Source organism: Phacochoerus africanus, chromosome 5 (assembly GCF_016906955.1).
Source record: "Phacochoerus africanus isolate WHEZ1 chromosome 5, ROS_Pafr_v1, whole genome shotgun sequence".
Classification (NCBI taxonomy): domain Eukaryota; kingdom Metazoa; phylum Chordata; class Mammalia; order Artiodactyla; family Suidae; genus Phacochoerus; species Phacochoerus africanus.
In genome coordinates this window covers 74,943,738-74,966,170 of record NC_062548.1, presented here as the reverse complement: position 1 = coordinate 74,966,170, position 22,433 = coordinate 74,943,738, and the positions used below count along the sequence as shown (strand labels likewise).

The window sequence follows — 22,433 nt, the reverse complement described above, 5'->3', positions numbered from 1 at the left end:
CCCCGGCCACCCCAGGCAGCCAGGCCCAACCAAGGCCGGACTGTTTTGGAAAAGTGCTGGGAGGTGGCAGAATGTGCAGTCTGTGAGTTCCCTCCAAACTGGTGCCCCAACCCCTGGACAAACAGCAGCCGTGCTGGCCTGTCCACGATGGCCTGTGTACTCCTTCCAGGCCAGGAGATCCCGGGGGCAGGCAGCCGCACAGGGGACGTCACCCACCCACTGGGCCCGCGGGGGAGAGGCAAGGACAGACAGTGTGATGACATGATGACAGGCCAGCCACCCGCCCAGCTGGGCCCTCCCACCCCAAGGCAGGGCGGTCAGACGGAGGGCAGCCCAGGGACCAGGCTTCCTTCACCTCTGCTGCCACACAGGACATTCCTCTGGGAGGGATGGAATTTGGAATTTACGGTCTGAAAAACTACTACCTTCCACTGGCCCGTTTCCCGGTGGAAGCTAAGGGTGTCCGTGGCTGCCTCTTGCTGACCCTGGAGGGAGCCCCTCGTGGGGCATGTCCCATTCTGGCACAGGACCACCCTCTGCTTCTGCACAGCAGAAGACACTTCATTTTGCAGAAGTCGAGGGATCATCTCGCTCCCCCCTCGCCCCTCCTCAGGCTGGAGGTGAGGGCTCTGGAAGCAGCGAGCTGGACAGTGGGGAGGGCCAGGTGAGGCAGAATGACCACACAGGGTAAAGGACAGGGACATGGGGCTGGGTGAGCAGCCTGCCGGGACCACCGCTCAGGAGCTGTTGGTGATGCCTCTCTGGGTGGCCAGGCTCTGTGACCCAGGTTGAGAGAGGCCCTGTGTCCTGGGGGCCAGGGCTCTAAGCCAAGGTTGGGTCTGAGTGACTGTATCGACAAGAAACACCGCAGCCCCCGAATGGCCTTTTTCAGGCCAGCTCAGGTGTGTGTGGGGGTGGAGGTTCTTTTCCTGAGTTGTGGGGAGGGGACCAGATGAAACAGAGACTTGGACTGGCCTGGGCATTGAGAGGCCTTGCCCTGGCCAGGCCGCCTGGCTTCCGGTGCAGCTCCAGGACCCACAACTCTGCCACTCACTGCCCTCCCTCCCCACCCACAGCCCCTCGGCTCCGGGAACTGCCCTGGCTAGTCCTTGCCTCGCACTGGACGATGTGCCTCTTGCCAGGTCACCTCTGGGCTCTGCGACCATTGGTGCAGAAGAGCTTTTCACAGAGTGTGATAATGGGCAAAGGAGACATGGTTTGGGCTGTCGAGTGGGCTTGGGGAGCCCTGCAACCTGTGAGTTGTACACGGTGCAGCCGCTCAGGCTCAAGGTCCTGAGAAGTCCTGCAGTGAAGGAACCTGCCCAACACTTTCCCCCCTTCTCCAAATGGATTTGATCCCAGAATCCATTTGTTCCTGTAACACCGGTGAAACAGGCTCTGAGATGTGCCACATGGGACATGAGGCTGGAAGTTGGGGGAACTGAATTCTGCTCTCCAGTTTGCCAAGTGGCTGTGGACATCAGTGTCCCCACTCAGGTAAACAGGATGGACTCTAAGACCAGGCCCTCAGCGCTCTGAGATGCTGTGTCCAGGACAGAGACATCTGGCCCAGCCAGGCCTGGGCACAGAGCTGGGGAGGCAGCTCCTAGAGCCCTGCAACAGGCCTCTTGGGGACAGTGGCCAACCAGATGTATCTTCCCCTCCCTGGGGAACCAACTCCTCCTTGGGGACACGGCAGGACCTCTCTGTGCCTTCACACAAGGAATGGGGGGCTGGCCTCTCAGGACAAGTGTTGTGGGAAAGAACTTCCTGCCTGACAAGTGGAATTGGGTGTTGCTGAGGGGAACGTGGGTGGATGGGAAGAGCCTTTCAGGGAGCTGCAGAGGGAGGCAGAGACCAGAGAGCCACACGAGCATGAGTCCTCACGATTTATTATGGAAGCCTATAAAAGAGCCACGTTGAGTATTTCCAAAATCACAAAATGCACAACATTTTTTAATATGCAACATGGAATATTATATACAGATTAAAACCACATGACAGCAAAAAACACTCACACGGCACCAGTTTCATATCAAAACAAAACACACAAGTGCTTTTTCAATATTAAAACAACTGTGATAAAAACATATTAATATTTTGAACCATGTTTACAATAGAGAAAAAATCCATATTTTACTAAATAACAAATATTTAACAGCAAAAACTTTATACTAAATATCTATTTTGAATTATAACAAAAATAGTACTTATAATAGTTTATAAAGACAGACACAAAATTATAACATTTATGGGGAAAAAAAAAAAAGTCTGGTGTATAAAATTACAGCGATCCAGGCAGGGTCAGGATGATGCCCAGAACACAGATGCCAGCGCCCAACATCGAAAGTGCTTCAATCTGCAAGCCCATGGCAGGAAGAGTTTTGTGGGGTTTTGTCTTTTGCATGTCAAGTTACAATAGTTAGGAATGGGGAGAAAACGTCACCCATCTAATGCTACCTCTAGAAAACCTACACACAGACACGGCACAGATGGACGTAGGGAGGGGAGATGGATGAGTTTCCACATTGCAACACTGCAAACTTCCTGTCAGCCAGCAAGAACTTTCTTCAGTTCTCTCCTTATCACCTTTGAGACCCAGCAGGGCCACGCTCCTTCTTTCCTCCCTCGCCAGGATCCCCTCAGCCTTGCCTTCTCTGCCCCTCCCAGGCTGGCACCCAAACCAAAGGCCACGGAGGCCTCCCGCCGCCCTCCAGCCTCCCTGCCCTTCACCGGAGCCAGGCCTGGCGGGCTTCCCCGTCTCAAGCTGCACTTGCTGTCATCCTAGATATTCAGTCAAAAAACAATCGGTTCGGGGCAGGCTGGATCAACTTAGAGGAGCGGGAACCTTCCAGACTCTGGGTTTTGGTTTTTGGTTTTTTTGTAGGTAGCAAATGCTGGTGCACCACGCAGCTATTTCACAAGCTCGGATGAGTCTTTACGCACATTTGCCTGTTTTTTAGGATGTGGCGGGATTGAGAGATGACTACGTTTGTTCAGGTTGATTTTTGCCAATAATGTCTGAGCTGCACTGGGTTTTTTTACCGTGAAAAGGGAGGAACCAAATGAAATGCATGAGAAGGGGGGTTGCGGAACAGGCCGGGAGGCAGGAGCCATTCCTGGACAGCCTACCGCAAGGTAGGCGTGAGTGGGGGCGGGACTGAGGGTCTGCTCCCACCCACAGAACACTGCTGGGGAGGGCCACTGAGCTGCTCACAGTGGTCCCTGCTACAGAGGGGCAATTAGAGGGATGGACATCCCGCATTCTTCTTCTGTGTGTTTTGCATTTTCTTGTAAAGAGGATTCGTTGCTTTGATAACATCAAAAGCCAACAGAGAAACACAAAAAGCAAACAAAACTCTGAAAACAGACCAAATCACTTAGAGACTCACCAAAGGCCCCCAGACCATCCCAAGGAGGCATCCCGAATTGCCGACACTCAAAATGCCAGTGGCAGGAGCTCCTCCCCTTTCGTCCCCTGACCTGCCCGTTTTCAACCAAATCACGTCTGACAAATCTCACGTACCCGCCTCCTCAGCTCCTGCTGCAGCGCCCCCAAAAGCCGCCTCCAGGCCAGGCAAGGGCCCGAGTCAGCTGGAGGAGGGGCTGCCTTCTGCCCTCACCTCCCGTGTTTCCATGTGGTCCCCACACCCCTGAGCTGGGCTAAGCAGAGAGTGGCATAGAGGTGGGAAGGGACTTCAGGGACTCCTTTCCAAGGGTAAAGGGCAAAGGTTGAGGGAGGGATGACTGACGGAGGCCCTGGCTCCCCGTCAGAAGAAAGAACCCGTATCCTTCCCCATACTCACTAGCCAGAGTGGGGGGCACCGGGGGGAACAGTGACCAAATGGGAGATGGTGGCCGCCTCCAAACCCTTGGGATCAAGGTTTCTGACAGAGCAGTGAGGGCCAGCTCCCCATCTCCACCAGGGGACAAAGACGCGCTGGATTTCACCCCGGGAATGAGGCTCTGAGGTTGAACCCACAGAAGGTCTGATGCCTGGGGAGCTGCCCGCCTGGGCAGGGGGATTGGGGGGGCGCGTCACTTGCAGAAGTCCTGCCCGGGACAGCTGGACAGAGGCCAGGGACGGAGCAGATGCTTGTTCCAGTCCCAGTAACACCAAAATTCGGTTACATCAGTGAATAAATATGGGGGTGGGGTGCAGCCCATGAGCCAAGGGCCTTGGGTGCCTGTGTAACAGGGAGCAGGGTGGGCTCCGGGCCGCCTGGCGGGGAGGTGGGGATGTCAGTGCGCGTGCCCAGGGCTGGGGGGGGCGGGGGGGGGGGGAGGATGCTGGGAGGACAGGGCCTGGGGCTCCTTTGCCCCAAGGTCGGAAGAGAGAAAAAGTAGCAGCAATAGGTAATTTCAAAGGTCCGAAATGGCAAGGGGTGGGGCCTGCAGGCTGGTTCAGCCCCAGCCCACCAGTGCCAAGGGTGACTGGTGTTCCATTATACCCAGGATGCGGTTCCCCATGGGGTGGGGGGTGGGGTGGGGGGTGGCCACACCCTTGAAGCCCTCCCCACCCCTGGTAGCCAAGGCAGGAGGGGAGGGGGTGCCGAGAGAGGGCCATAAGGGGGGCCTCTTTTCCTCCCTCCCCCACCTGACCTCAAACTAAAAGAATCCAAAAGAGAAGGGAGTCAAGAGACCAGTTCAGCACATCACAAGCAAAGGCTGCAGCACAGCCAACTGACATTTAACACTGTGAAGGGCATGCGGAGCCCAGGCCAGGCCCTTTCCCCAGAGCTAAGCTGTAGGGAACTGGAGAGACCCCAGAGAAGGCGGGGGGGGAGGGCCCCACCTGAATGGGGGGGAGGGGACAGGGAGGATGGGGCCCTTTCGACTGGGGGCGGGGCTTGCCAGGGAGAGGAATAGGGGAGGGCGAGGTCTGGGGGGGCCTCCCCCTTTCCCGGCCTCCAGCCCCCTCCACACACAGGTTTGTACCCTTCCATCGCCTCCCATCCCCCATGGCCTGGCGCCTTAGACCGTGGCGCTCAGCATGGCCTCCGTCTCCGGCAGGATCTTGTTCTGGTTCGAGTCCAGGCCAAAGAACTTGACGCTGAGGCCGTCCACAGGGTGCAGGACGGGGACCAGGGTGATGCGTGGGAAGGTCCGGGTGGCCAGCTCGAAGCGGCTCGTGCTGGCCAGCTCCACTGCCAGCACCTTCAGGAACAGCTTGGCCAGGTGCTTGCCGAGGCAGGTCCGGACTCCACCACCGAAAGGGAGGTAATGGAAGCGGCCATCCTTGTCCTCGCTCCGCGCCTGACCAAAGCGATCGGGGTCGAAGACGTTCACATCCTTGAACACGGGCGCCGTGTCGTGTGTGTCCCGGATGCTGTACATGACACTCCAGCCTTTGGGGATCTGGAAACCCTGGAGGCGAGGAAGGGGCGGGGTGGGATGGAGTGGTGAGAATCTGAGGAGGTCTGAGGGGCCCCAGGACCTTCCGCCCGTCAGCTCCCCACGCAGATGTTCCTAGAGGCACCCACTGTGGTCCCCGAGCCTGGCCAGGCTTCCCTTGTGGCATATTAGTCCACCTATTTCTAGAGGTCCTCAAGCAGCTTCACAGAACGCCTAGACCGGCTGCAGAATCTCTGGCATCAGCCAGAAAGCTCTGTGCAGCCACGGGCTGAGGCACCCCGTGGGGGGCTGCAGTCCCCACCCCCCCAAAGCCCCACGGGACCCAGTCTCACGTCCAGCTCGAAGGTCTGCAGCACCGTGCGGTAGCCACCAGAAACGGGCGTGAACAAGCGCATGACCTCCTTGATGACACAGTCCAGGTAGTGCAGCCCACTGAGCGTGTCGAGGCGCAGCGTGCCCTCACAGGGGCAGCCGCCACTGTGCAGGATGCCCTGGGCCCGCAGCTCCTCCCGCAGCTTCTCCAGCACGGCCGGGTGCTTCAGCAGCTGCATGATGAGCGAGGTGCTGGCACTGGCGGTGGTGGCGTAGGCCGCGAAGATGAGCTCCAGGGTCCCGTCCTGCAGCAGCAGAGAGGAGGCCCCACTTGCGATCAGCCTGCCAACAGCCCCTCTGGGCCAGTGTGCTCCCGGGACCCTAGAGTCATCTAGCTGGGCCCTGCCTGCTTCCTCTGAGCCGGAGGCTCAGGTCACACAGGGCCGGTTCCCTGGCTGGGCAGAGGCACTAGGGTGAAAGTCCTCTGGGGTAGGGCCACTTCTCACTCACTGCTGGATCCCAGGGCCAGCCCCAGCAGCCCTCATCTGTGCAGTGAGCTCACAGGAGAAAAAGAACAAATCTCAAAGAAGCGGGCACTGTGCCAGCAAGTGGGGGCCAGGTGCAGGACCCCCAATTGGGAGCCCCAGCCCCTTCCTCCACCCCCAGGAGAAGGACATCTAGTGGAGGATCAGGAGAGCTGAGGGGTTGGGGAGGCAGTCTGGGGTCCCAAGAGGACCTAGGATGGGACTGCAGGGCAAAGGCTGAGGGGAGGCGGCCCCCTGGGAGATTCAGAGCCCCTCCAGGGTTCTCTGGGGAGCAGCAGTGCCCCAAAGGAAGGGCCCCAGCCAGTCATCTCATTCTAAGCACTGCATTGTGCACATGTGGACGCTGAGCCCAGAGAGCACTAGTGAAGGAACCTGGGTCCCTAACTTGCCATGGTGTCACCTACACATCAACAAAACTTCTTGTGAAATGGGAAAGTCTTTGGGGTCCCTTCAGGAAGAAGACTGGAGCCAGAATACACGGGAAGCAGAGACAGCGGGGAGGGAGCAGACGGTGGCAGGTGTCCACAGGCACCTGGCAAGCACATAGGCGGCAGGGTCTAGATGAGGATGAAACAATGCTCCCTCCTCGGGAAACCCCGGCCTAAGAAAGGGCCGACAGGAAGCCCTTCTTGGAGCCCAGCATGGAGAGTCTCAGTGCCATTAGCCAGTGCCAGCCAGGCTGGGAGAGTTTGAAGTGCCACCAACGTCCAAGGCTGGTGAGATGGGAGGAGACCCGAGTAAGGTCCAAATCTCCTTTCTCTTTCCCAAGGGCTGAGGCTGCCCTCCAGGAACTGGCTTCTCCGTCTGGGCCTCCCTTTCCCTAGGCAACCTCCAAAGGCTACAGTGACCATGAAATGCACTGAAATAGTGAAGACTGGGGCAAGGGGTGGGGAGGTGAGGGGCCACCAACACCACCGTCACCAAGCCGGTTCAGGGTTTCTAAGAGCCAATTTTTGGCATCTTTTCCAAGAGGGTAGATGAGACTGTGGATGGGATGGGGAGTGGGGGAGCCCAGCCGCCATGGGGATCGGCTCTCCGCCAGGACTGGGTGCCTAGCAAGCCATGGGGCAGGGAGGAGGGGCCCCACCCACACAGATGCTCCCACCCTGGGCAGCTTCAGTAGGGAGCATGGCGCGCCTGTGCTGCCTACGGCGGCGGGGGGGGCTCACCTTCAGCTCCTGCATGGTCATCTCCTTCCCGTGCTCCTTGCTGCTCTCGATGAGGATGTCCAGAGCGTCCGAGTAGTCCTTGCCCTGCGTGCACTGCAGCTTCTCCCGGATCGCCTTTTCCAGGCCCTTCTGTAGGATCTGCCGTGCACGAATGCCCTGAGGGGAGAAAGAGGCCATCTGGTCACCTGAGGGGGAGGACAGGGCTACCAAGGCTCCCTTCCCAGGCCGGGCAGGGTAGGGAGGGAACCCCTCTGAGAACCCATCTAAGCTGCAGAGCCCCGGGGTGAAGGGTCCCCCTGCCCCTCCTGCTGAGACCTCCCCTCTGTCTGTGGGACTGTCTTAGCGGTCAACGGCCCCTCCCTCAGGGTGGGCTCATGGGTACACATCTCCCCTCCTCCTGGGCCCTGGGGGCTCACCCGCCGGTAGCCACTAAAGGGCAAGTCGACAGGCAGGGAGAAGACGTTCTCCACGAATTGCTGGTAGACCTCGAAGAGGTGCCCGAGGTCCTCCTCCGGGATGCTGAAGCCCAGCAGCACGCGGATGGCCATGCGAAAGGTGAGCTTCTGTGCTTCCTGATAGACGTTGATGGCCTCGGGGTGACTGCTCCAGGCGCGCAGCGTGTCCTGGATCACCAGCTGGATCTTGGGCAGGTAGCTCTCCAGGGCCTCGTGGCTGAAGATCTTGGAGAAGACCTGCAGGGCAGAGGGTCTTGCTGTCAGATGGGCCGGGCCTGCTCACACGGCCTGGCTGAAGCACAGGGCCCATGACTGCGATCGGGGGAAACGCCAGGTCCTCACCCCGATGGAGCTCAACCCCTTCCGTCTCCAGACGCAGTCCCCCTCCTGGCTCCTGACTCTGAACCCCCTTCCTATTGCCTATGTCTTGGAAGGGAGGCAGGGAAAGGACAGGATTAAAACACAATTCAAAAAGCCGGGACCTTCCTCATCACTCACAGGGTGACCTGAGCCGTCACTCCCTCCCTGAGCCCCGGAAAAGCATGTGCTCCAGACAAGGTAAAGCCCAGGGCCAGCACTCTGCAGGTGATGATGCCAGCCAGTCATGGCCGGGGCAGGGGGTTGGAGGGGTGGGGGGAGAGGGGGCCACAAGAGGGGACTGGGCAGAGCTGGAAGGGAGGCTGCCCCTCCACTGCAGGGGCCATTCCCAAATGCCCAGGCCACAGGGCACAAGTGCCCAGCAAGAATGGAATACAGGCAAGTGAACTGAACAAGGAAGAGGTGGAAAGCAGTAGGTGGGAAAGTAAGACAGTCTAAGGCTAGACTGCAAGCAGGACATCCTGAGACCCAAGATTGCTCTCACTCCCTGGGAACCACCTACTGGGTGGAGAGCCTAGGGAGTCTGTTAACAGCTCTGCGGTCCACAGGTCTTCAGGGTGGCCCGGTCTGGGGTCAGGGAGAATGGGAGCAGGGCTTTCCACCCCAAAAGATCGGAAGGCCAAACAGAAGCCCTTTTAATTCCCTGCATCTTCCCTGTCCATTTTAAGGAGCCCATGAGTCCCTTGCTTTCAGCCGTCCTGCCCCTCCTCACCCAGCTGCCCCTGCATAGGTTCCGTGCCTGCTGCCACCCGCTCAGGGGTGTACGGGACAGGGTAGGACGTAGGCTTATTTGCTGACACCCTGTGGCTCTCACTTGCAATCCTCTACCCCCAACGCCCCCCAAGTCCAAAGCAGAAGGGGTTGTCCCCACCAGCCCCGAGGGAAAGGTCATGGGCGGGGGGGGGGATTAGAGAGGGGGAGGGCGACACAGAGGAGGGAGACAAATGCCCCCCTCTAACCGCCTCCCCTGCCCCAGCCCCACGCAAACCACACACACGCGCCCACCCGCCCCTCCTGCCCCCAAACACAACCACCGCACAAACTGTAAATGTGAGAATTTCCCCTGCAGTCAGCTCAAGGAGGAAAAGGTAACATTTTCCTGGCCTCAGCCCTGCATGGCTAATGGGAGGGCTGCTTTGCAGAAATAACAGTGCTGGCCCTTCAGTGGCCCAGCCAGGCATTCACAATAGCACTTTCATTCCGAAATTCCCGGTGGGCAGAGGGAGGGAGGGAAGGAGGCCGGTGAGGGGCAGAGAAGCCAGCACTGTTTGGGCCTGCTCCTCCTATGAAGGGATAGCTGAAATGTGGAAGGCTGAGGGGAGGTGGCCAGGGGCAGCCCGGGCCTGGAACAGCCACTCACACCTTGCTCAGTGGGGGTGGGGGAGGGGGTGCCTTGGGAATTTCTGGGGAGGAATTCAGCTGCCACCCCCTTTCAGGATGCTCTCTGCCTCAGCCCCCACCCCCACCCCCGTGTCCTTAGGATTCCAGCTTCAGCACTTGGTCCAAAGTTTTATGGGTAGGAGTGAGGCCCTGCTCCAGAGCCCAACACTGGCCAACTAGGGGCCCTTGCAAAACAGCAAAGAGCCCAGAGAATGGGCAGAAAGTGGCCCATGGATGCCAAGTAGGCTCATGAGAGGTGAAGAATGATAATTCTGTGGCTGCCGGGCCTCGGCGGGGAGGCTGGAGGTAGAGCAGGCAGGGGCAAAAGGGGCGTGTGTGCCCAGAGCCAGCCAGCCCAGGGCAGAGTCGGGGCACTGCCATGGAGGGTAGGGGACAGGGATCAGCTAGGGCCTCTAGCACATGAGACACCCGGACCCAAAGGTGGGCATGTAGAGAGGGAATCAAGGAGAGGCCACACCACCCAAGACCAGCCAAAGTCCAAGATGCACTAGGTGGTGGAAGAAGGCGGGCTGGGCACCCAGAGACTTCAGTTTGTTTGTTTTTGGCTGGGCCCACAGCCTGCAGAAATTCCAGGGTCAGGGATTGAACCCATGCCACAGCAGTGACAATGCCAGCTTCTTAACCCACTGAAGTACCAGGGAACTCTAGAGACCTGAGTTTTAATCCCAGATCATCCACCAATTTACTGTTTGATTATGACCAAGTCACCCCCTGGCCTCAGTCTTCTCATCTGTAAAATGATAAGGGTGAACCAGGTGGTCTCTGCATTTCCTTTCAATGCGCAGATCACATAAACATCAATATCCATGTGTCCCCAAGCTGATGACATCCCCTCAAAGAAGCCCAGAATCTGGCACCGCATCGGTCACCTGGGAAGTGCCTGTGGGGCTTCCACTTCCATCCCCACCGCACATGGGCTATGGTGGCTTAGGAGAGGCCACCCCAGGGTTACCAATGGAGGAGCTCTAAGGGTCCCCGCACTGCACCCCAAAGACTGGCCAGGCAAGACCCAGGGACAAGCCCTGCCCTGCCCCAAAGCTTACATTCCCTGCGCCCTCTAGTGATTGTCGGCTGAATTGCTCCTTCTCAAGTCTCGGGGGGGCCACGAAGAACAGGAAGGACCCAAGGGGACCTGGGACTGAGCAGAGCAACTCCAAGGGCAGGGAGTCCACACAGATCTGGGTGGCAAGAGGCCCTGAGCATGGCGCGGAGCTGGAATGACCCTGGGCAGCCTACCCACACCCTGCATCTGCAGGCCCCCAGGGTGGGGCTTGTGAAAGGGCTCTTATCCAGGAGTCTCACTGGATGTTCTGGGGTCCCTTTCCCCCTGGCTGTCCCATGATTCTCTGCAGAGATCCCCCCCTCCGCCCCCGAGGTGGAGAAATTACCCAAATGAGGAGCCAGACTGCAGGCTCCACGGTATTTGCACAGTGGTCTCCAAGCCCACGCCGCTGCCTCCCGCCCAGCTGTTCCACAGGCACTGGGGCCTCCCAGGCACCGGGAAAACTCCAGGGCCTCATCCCTGGGACTGTGCCCAGGGTTAACAACGCGGGCACTTCCCAAAGCCGGGGCAGCCCAGAAACCACCGCCCACCACAAAGGCCAGGAGGAGGCGGAGGTGCTGGCTGGGGCAGAGAGAAGCCTGGGCACGTGGGGACGGGCTGGGTCAGGACTCGGGCACAGGGGACGGTGCCGGCCATGCAGCTCCTCATGAAGAGGGGAAGGGTTCCTGGAGGCCCCAGAGCCCGGGGCCTGACCGCAGTTGTAGCAGGAGCCAGGGCTGCTTTGTTTCCCTCTGGGGCTTCCCTGGGAATTCCCACAAGTGAGCCAAGAATGCTGGACAAAGGTCACCGGGAAGCAGCCCGGCTCGGCCAGAGCCCTGCACAGGGAGCAGCAGGTACGGCCATCCCGCCATCAGGGCTGGTGCTGGGGGAACAGGACGGAAGTGCAGGAGACCTGGGAACTCCAGGCACAGGGCAGGATGGGCTCCCGCACTGAAGGATGGGCTGGCTCGGAAACCCTCTCCCCACCACCACCGATTCTCCCAACAATGCCGTTGGCTCGAGAGCGGGCATCCCAGTTCTCCTCTGCCTGGAATAGACGCTGATTGCACAACCAGGGTCTGGGGGAACCACGAGGGGCTTGTCAAGGCTCAAATACCCTATAAATGTTTCTTTGAGTGGCTCCCCCACACCCCCCAGGCCTCCCTCGCCACTCCCGCCTCTCACCCAGTGGCCCTGGGAGGGACGTCGCTCCCTGGACTCCCGCGGCCCTGCATGCTGACCAGCTCAGCCTGATAACTGCCCCTTTTCCACGGGTGGCTGTGGATGGATGGAGAGAGGGACGGGTGGCCTCAAAAGCAGGAGGAAGGGCCCGAGAGGGAACCCACTCCCCGGGCCAGTGACTCAGACTGGGAGGAATGGAAGTGGCTGCCCGGAGGGTGGGGGCCTGGGCAGGCCACCCCGCCAAGCCACCGGAGCCGCGGCCTGCGGAGTGGAAAGAATAACAGAGGTCGGGCAGCCGCCGAGGCAGCTGTCCGCACAGCACAGGGGTGACGCCAAGGTGTGTACTTTATACTCAAGGAAGGGGGGGGAGACGAGAAAGGACGTCATCCTCCCAGCTGCCTGGCATTTCCACTGGACCTCAACTTCACCCTGGCTGCCTCCTTGCTCAGCCCTTCTGACTTGGGGGGGGGGGCTGGCAGACCGCCCCCCCCACCTCCCCCAGCCTGTGTTCACCCCTTCTGGGTTCACAGATGCTGGGTTCAGCATCTGTGGCAGTCTGTCCCCCAGTTGACGCTGCCCAAACTCTTCCACGCACAATAAGAGCAGGTGGTGGGCGAGAAGAGGGCAGCACTTGGCACACCTGCTGGGCCACAGAATCTGAGGACGTTCGCCCAGACCCTCTTCTCCCTCCTCCAGCCAAAGAGAAACCCCCTGGGAAAGCTGAGGCCCAAAGCAGAAAGAGCCCTTCCAAGGTCACAGACAGGGGCATGCCTGGCCACACTCATGAGGATCCCTAAGTGCCCTGCCTCCCACCACTCCAAATCCCACTGAGCTGCCCTCTGCCTGTCCCCAGAGGGCTCTGAATGTGCCTAAGAGCCCTGACCAGGACACCCCTCTATGGCCCTATTCTAAGGGTAAGGCCAGCTGGTTTGACTATTCCAGTTTGCTCTCCAAACCTGTCCGCCTCTGGAGGCGCAGCCCCGACCCCTACCCTTCAGCCTGGGGAACCTGGGGCAGATACAACAACCAGCACAGAGGGCTCAGGGCCAGCGCAGACCCCAGCCAAGCCTCCGCACTTCCAGCCAAGGCCACAACTGTCTCCCAAGGCTGGGAGGGGGAGCAAACACATCAGCATCACAGCCTTGGGCCCTGCCCTGCACTGGAAGAAAGACTCAGAAGGGAGGGGAAGAAGAGGGGAGGGGATGGCTCCCACACCAGCCATCACCTCTGCCTGGCACAAGGGCACACAGAGGGAGGAGCCCACTCCCAGGCGCCTGGCGGCTGGCCCTGGGCACCCTCCCCCACTGACCTTCAGAGACATCCGCTCCTGCCACCCGCCCTCGGTAGACCCTGGTGCTACAGTAACTTTTGGGTGAAGGACCTCCTCTGGTTGAACAAAGGCTCTGTGCCTATGCCAGGGAGTGGGGGCAGAGCTCCCAGTAGCAGGGTTGCCTGGCCATGCCACTGCCTTCCCATCCAAGGCAGGTGGGAACTTCTGCCCCGAGCTGAGCCCAGCAGACATGACTTCGAAGCCAGAGGCTGCGCATTGGTTCCAAGGGCACCTAGAGCCAGTCCAAGCGAGCCTTCCCCAGGACCCCTAAACAATGGGCCCTCTTGGCTCTGCCCTCCTGCTACTTGGTCTCTCATCCTGACACAAAACCCATCATATAGAGGGTTTCCTGAGAAGAAGGCAGCCACCCTGAGCCTGAGCTCCACCCCACCCAGGACAGGACCCAAAGGCCAAGTCAGTGAGGGGCCCCTGGTGGACAGGCAGAGCTTCTTAACCCCTAGCCCCCCAAGCCTGGGGAGCTGCTCCCCCACCTCGATCACAGGCACAGAGGTCCCTGAAGCTAGGAGTCAGGATAGGAGGGGCAAGAAGACCACTCCTGGGGTCTCTCCAGTCCAGAAGTCCAAGGGTAAGCTCACCCCTGGGATGCCCTCCAAGTTCCCTGACAGAATCTCACTGTCTGAAATGCCCTGAAAATGCTGGCCCTTTGGTGCAAAGAGGCCCAGCCCTCTCTCTGAAGGAAAAGAGGAAATGCCTGATCCTGGTGTGTGGGGTTGGGCGCTGGATGCTTCCAGAATTAGCCGTGGCAACTCCCCCCCTCAAATCCTCCTCTGTGTCTCTAACAACTCCCCCACCCCAGTCTTCCTATCAGATTCCATGCACCCTTGTAGCCCAGTCGCCAGCCTCTCTGTACACAAAGAGGGATGCAGACCCTCCCCCATCAGTCAAAGACACCCCAGGCCCCAAGTAAGGGAGGGGTAACAAAGGAGGAGGGACAGAGTCTGAGGTCATGGCTATAGGGACACAGGCCTGGCTTCCAGAGAGGATTCTGTTAGACTGGGCAAGGTATTCTGGACATTCTCCCTGGCAACCCTATCCTTCTTGGCCCTAGACCACCAGGGCAGCCTGGACAAACACCTGGAGTGCAGTGATGGCTGTGAGGAGTCCCTTCCCAGCACATCTGGTCAGACCTCCCAGAGAAGGGGGGGGGGTACCAGCCCCAATGGAAATAGTGACGCGACGCTCTCTATTTCCTGCCAGCAGGGCCCCAGCACACCTGGGCCCCACATCCTGCGAGTACATCCTAACCGGGCCAGGGCAGCCCACTCTCCAGGCAGGACTCTGCTTGCAGTGTGGGCTGGATAAGGCAGTGTGAGTGGCAGACGGTCGCCCCTACCCTAGCCAGATTGGGCCCACTGAACATTGGGTCCAGCAGACTGGCCATTCTCTCCAGGACCAACCCATGTGCCCTGGAGTATTCTCTTATCCCTCCAGCTAGCTTCCACGTCTGAGGGCACGGACCATGTTTCCTGCTTCTATGTTTGTACCTAACCCAAGGCTTGCTGTTTAATTCAGTAACACTTAAGTTTATGGAACATCAATTAGAGATTTGGGGGAAAGGACCTTTTTCATCCGCCCGTTTAATATAGGACCACACACATGCCACACAGCTAGCACACAACTGGTACACATAGAGATGGTGTGCTTTGGGTTCCCAAGCCTCTGTCAGGGTGAGCTGGCTTCTGGCTGCTCCCCAGCTGCAAGGAGCTAGAGGGCAAGGGTGTCCCCAAGGGGGAGGCTATCTGTGCCTCATCTGTTGTCCTCCTTTCTGGCCCCACTTCTGTCCCAGCCCTTCACCCTGTCCCTCCCTCCCACTTCTGGGGGTATTCCTCCAGCAGCATTCATCTGTGCTCCCCCTTCTCCCCCCTCCTCCCAAATGGAAGGTGTAAGCTAAAACCTTGGGGCTTCCCATGAGGGCCCCCCCACCTGGAGGCCCAACCCCTAGTTAGGCAGAGGGTGCATGGGAACTGAAGGGCAACGGATTCCCACAGAGCCCTCTGCACTCCCAAAGTCTCACACGCAGGTCCTGACCCAGCCTTCTTCCTCCCAGCACCCCTTCCCCACCTCTGCCACCTCAGCTTCTGGCAAGGCCCTGGGGCGGGGGTGGGGGCAGCTGGCCTGAGTAAGGATCCGCTGAGTGGCTTAGAAACAACTCTTCTGATGGATGCTGGTGCTGCAGGCCCCGCCCTGCCTTTTCTTCCTATCCAGACAGAGGTTGGTTCAAATCTCTCAAGCCCTCTATGCCTCAGGGTCCCCTTCTCACAGAAGGGGACAATAATTGCTTTACTGTCAAATAAATAATAATTGCTTTCTTGTCAAAGCCTTTATAAAGATAAAATGAGGAAGCAGCCATATTCTTTGGGGCTGGGTTCCTAAGTCTCAGGCTCTCTCCTAACTCTTTGAAATAAGCTTATGGGGAAGTCACGAAGACTAAGAAAAAAAAGAAGTGTTAGGCATTTTTGAAAACCCCCCATTTCTGAGCCCAGAGCCCCCTCCCAGCCACTTCAGAGAACCCTCCCCATCGCGGCCCCCCTCCCGGGGGGGGGGGGGCCTCTGTTAGCAGCTTCCTGCTCTAGGGAAGCAGATGGGAGACAACTTTAAGGAGCCCCTTTCCCAGACCCTGAAATACAGGCTTTAGTGGGGGGATGGGGATACGGGCAGACCTCTGATTTTTCCTCCTTTTGTCTGCTTAGGAGAACTACCCTTCACTGGCAGTTCGGAAGACACCAACTACTACACAGGATGAATTCCTCGGTTCACCAAGACCACTTCACACACTGGCTTCGGGGCGGCGGGCCTGCCCATCGTCGCCCTCTCCCCTCTCCCGGGTTCTGCCACTCTTCCTGGGGATCAGGGGCTGCCTCTCCCCTTCCTTCAGGTTTCAAACCTGGTGAGTCCTCTGATCCAATGGAAAAAAAAAAAAAAAAAAAAACGAAGGGAGGGGAGGTCCGGCAGCGCCCCCTCCCACCCTCGTCCCAGTGGCGGCCGCTTTAAGCCGGCGGGCCGGCGCCCCGCCCGCCGACGGCTCAGCTTTCGGGTTACTGCAGTTCAAACAGCACGTGCCGCCCGCGCTCGGAGCCGCCGCGGCGGCGCAGCCCCGGGAGGGGGCGGGGAGGCTCGCTCCTTGCGCGCTGGCTCGCCTGCTCTGCGCCTCTTCCAGGCGCTCGGGAAATCCACAGGATAAACACCCACTTTCTCTTCCTCTTTACGGGCAGGGGTAGGTGCGCTTTGATTCTCCGCCGCGCCTCCGCCGTTCTCCCACCAGTCGCCCTTCCCCCTCTGTGCAGACCGATGGCGCACAGTGGCCCAAATTTCACCTCACCTTTCCCAGGCAAGGCCCCAGCTCCCGCTGCCCACAAGGTACCTCCAGCCCCCCGCGCCTGCCCGCGTCGCCCTTAAAGCAACTGGTGACAGGAGGGCTAGGTGTGATTTTAGAATGATCGTTCTCTAGTTCTTGGAATTCGGGGGGGGGGCGCTGGCTACCGTCCGCCCTCTTTTTTCCAGTTTTATGCAGCACAACGAGGACTGGCGTTGGACGCCCCTATCGCCGCACGTTCAAGTTGTCCAAACCACCCCCCACCGCTAAATAACCACCCGTCGAGCCTAGTAGTGACCTCTGCTTGATGGGTCAACAGGCGGGCAGACCCGCAGGAGGCCTCTGCAGGCCCTGGATCTAGGATCGCAGCCGTCTAGGCGGGGAAACTCAGAGTCCTCCCGCGTGGGGTTCTGGTGGGGACCTCCCCGGGGCTCCTTACCCCCGTAACTCCTTACCCGCAGAGGGGTGCGCGAGAGAAGAGGGTCACCGCATGGGGTTGCGGGGCTAGTCGCCCAGAGTTCTTACCTTGCGCTTGTTGCGGTGGATGTCGCCGATGGAGTTGGCCACCGTGTTCGGGCCCAGCAGCATGCGTGTGCTGCGTGGCCACTCGGTGCTCACGAGATGGTGCTCGCCCATGAGGATCTTGCGCACGTTCTCCGCGCCCGTCACGCGGATTAGCGGCCGTCCCAGCAAGTGAGTCTTGAACACGTTGCCATACTTCTCCCTCCGCGACGACTGGAAGCCAGAACCCTGCGGGGGCCACGCAAGGAATCTCTCAAGGCCCACATCTCCAGATGGGACGTCCCGGAGGCCCAGCCTCTAGGGCCTGCGGGGGGAGGGACGGAGGACCCCCCCCCCAGGGGCACCAGTCCTCGGATCCCCCCCCCCCAGCACACACATACACGCACACACTCAGGTTTTATTTTTCATAGCATGCACAAGAACTGGGAAGTAGGGCCTAGAGGATAATAAATAATGCAAGGGGGCGAGAGGCCCAGGGCACCCCGCGGGAGGCTGGTTTTTAGTAATGACATGCGGGAGGGAAAAGGTATCCCAGACGGCGGGACCCAAAGCTAGAGCCTCCGCCTCCCCCTCCGCCGCCTCGCGCTCGGGAGACTCTCGGAATAAATATTTCCAGGCTCCCGGCCACCGGCTGGCGAGACCCCGCGGGGTGGCCGCAGGCCAAAGATTATTTATAGCGGTGAGCGGTCGGTGCCCAGAGGCAGTCACTACAGATGGGGGTTGGGGTTTCCTCCGTTCGCGGGTGTGGGCCGCGAAGGGACCCGGCGGCCCTCTGAGGGCTCCGCAGGGTAAGGTCACGGGCCGGGAGCCGCGATTTTCCAAATGTAATTTGCCCTGGAAATAACTGAGAAGGACTTTCGTCGCCGCCCTGGAGTTTGGAACGCGAGCACGGAGGAAGGCGCTTCCCGAAGGGCGGGGCGGGGCTGGGCGGGGCGGGGCGGCTGTCACAGGTAACCGGATCCCCGGCGGCGGCGGCGGCGGCGGCGGCAGCAGCTGCAGCAGCGGCGCGAGCCGAGCAGGGCCAGGCCCTGGCCCCTGCCCCGGCCCCGGCCGGGCGCTCGGAGGAGCTGGCTTGTCGGCCCCGCGCGGGTACCGGAAACCGAGGGTACCTCGGAGGGGCGGGGGCAGGGGCGTCCCGCTCACCTTTGACGTCGTTGCTTGCCACCCTACCCCATATTAACCCTTCTCCTGCCGGGACAGCACCGGGTGAGAAGGGGAGGGGCGCCACCTGTCAGGCCGTCCCGCCTGCCCGCCGGCAGACTCGCGGAAGCGGGCTCCAAGACCTGCGGGGTCATGCCCCCCCCCCCCGAAGGGACTACTTGGCTTCCTCTTTTCCTGGGTTGGTCCCCCTCCCCACTTTCCTTTCTTCCACAGAAGTGTTCTACAGCTAGATGTGTACACACCCCAGCCCCGCTGAAAAGTGACTCTGCAGAACCTGGAGCCCTAATCACTTTTCCACATGTGCCTCCGGGCTGGGCGCGCGACAGGGAGCGGGCCCCGAGCGCCCGCTCCTCCAGGAGGGGGGCTGGGCCGCGTGGGACAACGCCCCACTCCCAGGTTGGCTGGTAGGGGAGACTCCCGCCACCGTGCCGCAGTTCTAGACGGCGTCTACCCCTTTAAGAGAAATCTGGGCGAGGGTGGAGGTGTGACAAGAGGGGGGTGAGGAGCTGGGTTCCCTCCCTCGGTCGGCTGTACCGGTCTCTCTCACAGCGTCTGACTCTCCTCTCCTCTCCTGCGTTTCCTCTGTTTTTCTTTTCTTTCGACACAAAAGTTGGGTTGTGAATTTTCCGAAGTCGCCGCCGCCTCTCTCCCGCCCCCCCCCCCCCGCTTCTGATCTGCCTAACTATAATTAAAGTGCGTTTTTTGTGGCATTAATAAAGAGTTATTTGTCCACCGTTTCCACGGTCTTCACAAAGAGGACTTTCATAGGGGCGGCCGCTCGAGCCGTGAGTCCAATTTATACAAAAATGTTGTATTTTTAGCCCTGGGCTCTGTTTAGATGGCGCACGGTGGAAACGGAGAGCCCTTGGAGGTCCCCCCGTAAAATCTGATAAATGACTCCGAAAAAATAAAGCTGGGATTCAGAGGGCTCCCATTAACCCCTTCAGTGCTGTTCTACACGCATCCCTAATTTCCCTTCCACCGCAGAGTCAAGAGTCTCGGTGGCTGATGGACCAGCAGACGTAGGCCTCCTCTCCTTTCCCCACCTTACGTGGGAGTTGGATGCGGAACTCCAGGGGCCCTTGTGGGATTCTGAGAGAAGGTCAGGGGGACTTGGGGGGAGGGGTGGAGGTCAGGAAAGAGGGGGCGGTGACAGACCTTGAATTCTGCAGATTGACTCTAACAAGTCAGGGGTGCCCAAGCCCCAGTGAATTAGTCTATTTCCTAAATTCTCAGCCAAAAGCCTAGACCACCGCTGCAGTTAACCCTTTAAGTATGTTGGCACGGGAGAGGCTCTAGGGATTTCTTTATGGCGGATCGGGATCCCACTGGTTGAAGTGAGCCCCACCTTGTTGCAAGAACAACCCCTAAAACAGGTGGGCTGATTTCGGGGACTTGGGAAGACCACAGGGCAGAGGAACCTCTCGTGCCCCTCCCGCCCCCGCTCTACTGTCAATTGGCGCGCGGCAAGGCGGGGCGGGGCCGCGCAGGGTGTCTGTGTGTTCGCGCGGATTGCACGCGTCTGTTAATTTCAAGCCAAGCTTTCGCGTTTCCAAACCCACAGGTCTCTGCGTTCACCTCAGCTCTCTCGCGCCTCAGCTCTCTCGCGCCTGGGCTGCCTATTTCAGTACCGCGGTCCTTCTGCTAACTCCCATCAGCATCTGGACAAGCACGCGTGCACACGCGCATACAACACACCTCCCACGGTTAACCCAGAGGACCCCCCTCCCCAAAGAAAAACTTGACCTGTATCAAATTGCAAAAGCGATTGTCTAGCACTTGAGTAGGTTAATTCCAGGTTAATCACCCCATTACCTACCTGGGTCTGGTCCCCGACGCGCCCACCCCCATTATCGCCAGTAGTGTGAGTTGTGCGGCGTCTAACAACAAACACATATGCACTCTATGGATCGCACACTTCTCCCAAGTTACTCTCCCCTGCTACACTGTCCCCACCCAGTAGGTAAACAGACCCTTTTCTCCGAAAGCTGAGACACTTCGGTCTCAGGCTTCTCATTTTCCTTGGGTTACCTCCTTCCTCCCCCACCACAAAATACACACACTTTCTCGGACCGTAGACCGCGGCAATTGTACCTGGCGTGGCTGGTGACACGGCGGGAACACAGCCTGGGCCTTAAGGGGGCAATTCTGTCTGCCACTGGCCCCCTCTTTTTCTCCCTGACTCTGTGTTGGGGTCCCAGTGACACTGACAAAGCCCGAGAAGTCGACGGTGACTGGGCCTGAAGCGGGAAGGATGGGGAGAGGGGCGAAAGCGGCTCACGACTGGACACCCCCTCCGGCTCGCGCTGCGCGGGGAGCCCTGGGCACGCTCCACGTACCCCTGCGAGTCGCTCGCGACTGGAAAAAGTCGGTCTTCGGAGCCCCCTCGGGTCCGGGAACCTCTCTTACCAGCCCTCTGAACCTGCTCTCCTGGCGCCTGCAGGCTCCCAACCGCGCCAAAGGCGGGCAGGGGAAGCCCAGGCGGCTCGGGCGGAGAGGAGGGAAGGGGCGGGGCGGGGACCGGTGCCTTCAGGCTCCCGGCGCCCCCTGGCCGGTCCGCGGCTCCATCCGCCGGGTGCTCGCCGCTAGCGGACCCTGGAGAGCAATGGAGCGATTGCGCCCTTACCTGTAGCAGCCAGTGGCCGGTCTCTCCGATGAGCGGGAAGCCCATGGAACCCTTGGGGATGGGCAGCTTGCAGCTCTTGTCTCGGGTGGCAGCCCAGCGCAGCTGCCACAGCTGCTGCGACACGGCCAACAGCAGCGTCACCGACACCAGGCACGCGGCGAGGGTGGCCAGCGCCGACACCAGCTCCAAGCCTTCAAAGAGCATGTTGGCGGCCGCTCGGGGGATTGGCTGTGCGGGCCGCGGCGGGGGAGGGGAGGGCCGGACGAGAAGGGACGGAGCGGCGGGGGAGGGGAGGCTGCGGCCAGGGGTCCTGGCACCTCCAGCCGAAACAGAGAAGGAGCGAGGGGCCGAGGGAAGGGAAGTGGAGGCTGCAAGGGGAGCGGAGAGACCGGGGGAAATCGCCTAAAAGAAGAGAGAGAGGAGACACGAGGCGACTCGGAGTGTAACTTTGTTTGTTTGTTTGTTTGTTCCCTTATAGCGGGCTTAGGGGCTGCTCGAGGGGTAGTGAGATGAAGCTGTGAATCAAGCTGGTGGATTAGCTCTCCCCGCAACCATCACACTCGGAAAACTTTGGAAAACTTTGTCCAGCAGGAGCCTCTCTCGTAAGCCCCTTCCCCTGCTCGGAAAAAAAAAAAGAAGAAGAAGAAGAAGAAGGGGGGACAGAGAACTAGCGGAGAGAAAGTGCGATCGATTTGTCAAAAGTTTTCCCCTCAAATTCCTAGCTTAAAAAAGGAAGAAAAAAAATTCTGAATCCCCAAATTCCAACGAACCCAGAAACTTTGGGTGCGAGGGGGAAGGCTCCCCGTCTGAGGCGAGAGGAGTGGCCGAGCCCAGCGCCCCTGGGCTGCCCCGGGCGGCGCGCGGGAGCCCCAGAGTCGCTGCTGCACCCCCGAGGCGGGCGCGGCGGGCGAGGTGGCGCGGCGGGCGCGGGTGCGGAGCCGGCGGACCGCGGCCCAGACGGGACGCAGCCGGCGACAGAGCCCCGGGCGGGCGCTGGGGCGGCGGCGGCGGCGGCGGCGGCGGGCGGGAGGGGTGAGGCGGGGTGGGGTTGGGGGAGGAGGTGAAAACCGGAGCTGGGCTATTGTATCAATTAAGAAAAGGCAGTCCGTCCCGGGACGCAGTCTCTCGGCTCTGGAGTAGCTGCTGGGGGAAGAAAGGGTGGGGGGAGAAAGGAAGGCAAAAGGAATGAAAGAGGAGGAAAAGCAGGAGGCAGGATTTCAGGGTTGATGGTTTTAAAAGCTTCTCTCAATTTGAATTTGTCTGGAAAGCCAGGCGATGCGTGTGTTTATATAGAGGCGGGAGGCTGCGCCGTGGGCGCTCCGCCAACCCCCCACCCCCCCACCCCCCTGCGCCGGAGGCGTGGTGAGAGGCCGGCGGCCGGAGCGTGTGAGCGCCCGCCGGCCTCCCGCCCCGCCCCGGCCGCCCGCCGCCCGCCGCCCGCCGCCTGCCCCGGACCCACTTGTAGCCGCAGCAGGATCAAACTCAGTTCACCTCTCGCCTCCTCTTCCTTCTTGCCGGCGTCTCGCTGAGCCCGGCACCTACAGACGGACAAGATGAGACACACACACACACATACACACACACACACACACACACACACACGGTGCGCACTCGCACGGTG

General features: G+C 60.0%; 1 protein-coding gene across 3 annotated transcripts; it reads right to left on the bottom strand.

Moving 5' to 3' along the window:
* Positions 1 to 1,875: 1,875 nt before the first annotated feature.
* On the bottom strand, positions 1,876 to 22,102 carry LOC125127955 (cytochrome P450 26B1). Of its 3 annotated transcripts, none has more exons than XM_047781790.1 (6): positions 20,813 to 22,102; positions 17,029 to 17,253; positions 7,798 to 8,073; positions 7,382 to 7,537; positions 5,688 to 5,972; positions 1,876 to 5,367 (listed from the first exon to the last, which is right to left on the bottom strand). In XM_047781790.1, exons 1-6 carry the CDS (start codon positions 21,014 to 21,016, stop codon positions 4,975 to 4,977), a joined length of 1,539 nt encoding a protein of 512 aa, XP_047637746.1. In that variant the 5' UTR covers positions 21,017 to 22,102; the 3' UTR covers positions 1,876 to 4,974. The 3 variants fall into 3 exon arrangements, with proteins under 3 accessions (XP_047637746.1, XP_047637748.1, XP_047637747.1); XM_047781792.1 differs by lacking the exon at positions 20,813 to 22,102 and adding an exon at positions 20,526 to 20,586; XM_047781791.1 differs by lacking the exon at positions 20,813 to 22,102 and adding an exon at positions 17,871 to 17,984.
* Positions 22,103 to 22,433: the final 331 nt, after the last annotated feature.

What these genes read in the sequence shown, in the direction of transcription:
- LOC125127955 (XM_047781790.1), bottom strand. Translation starts at nt 21,016, where the DNA reads ATGCTCTTTGAAGGCTTGGAGCTGGTGTCGGCGCTGGCCACCCTCGCC. An exon ending in CCGGCCACTGGCTGCTACAG is followed by an intron (nt 17,254 to 20,812) that starts GTAAGGGCGCAA and finishes TGGCCCCCGCAG; the next exon opens with GGTTCTGGCTTCCAGTCGTC. An exon ending in TGACCATGCAGGAGCTGAAG is followed by an intron (nt 5,973 to 7,381) that starts GTGAGCCCCCCC and finishes CTGCTGCTGCAG; the next exon opens with GACGGGACCCTGGAGCTCAT.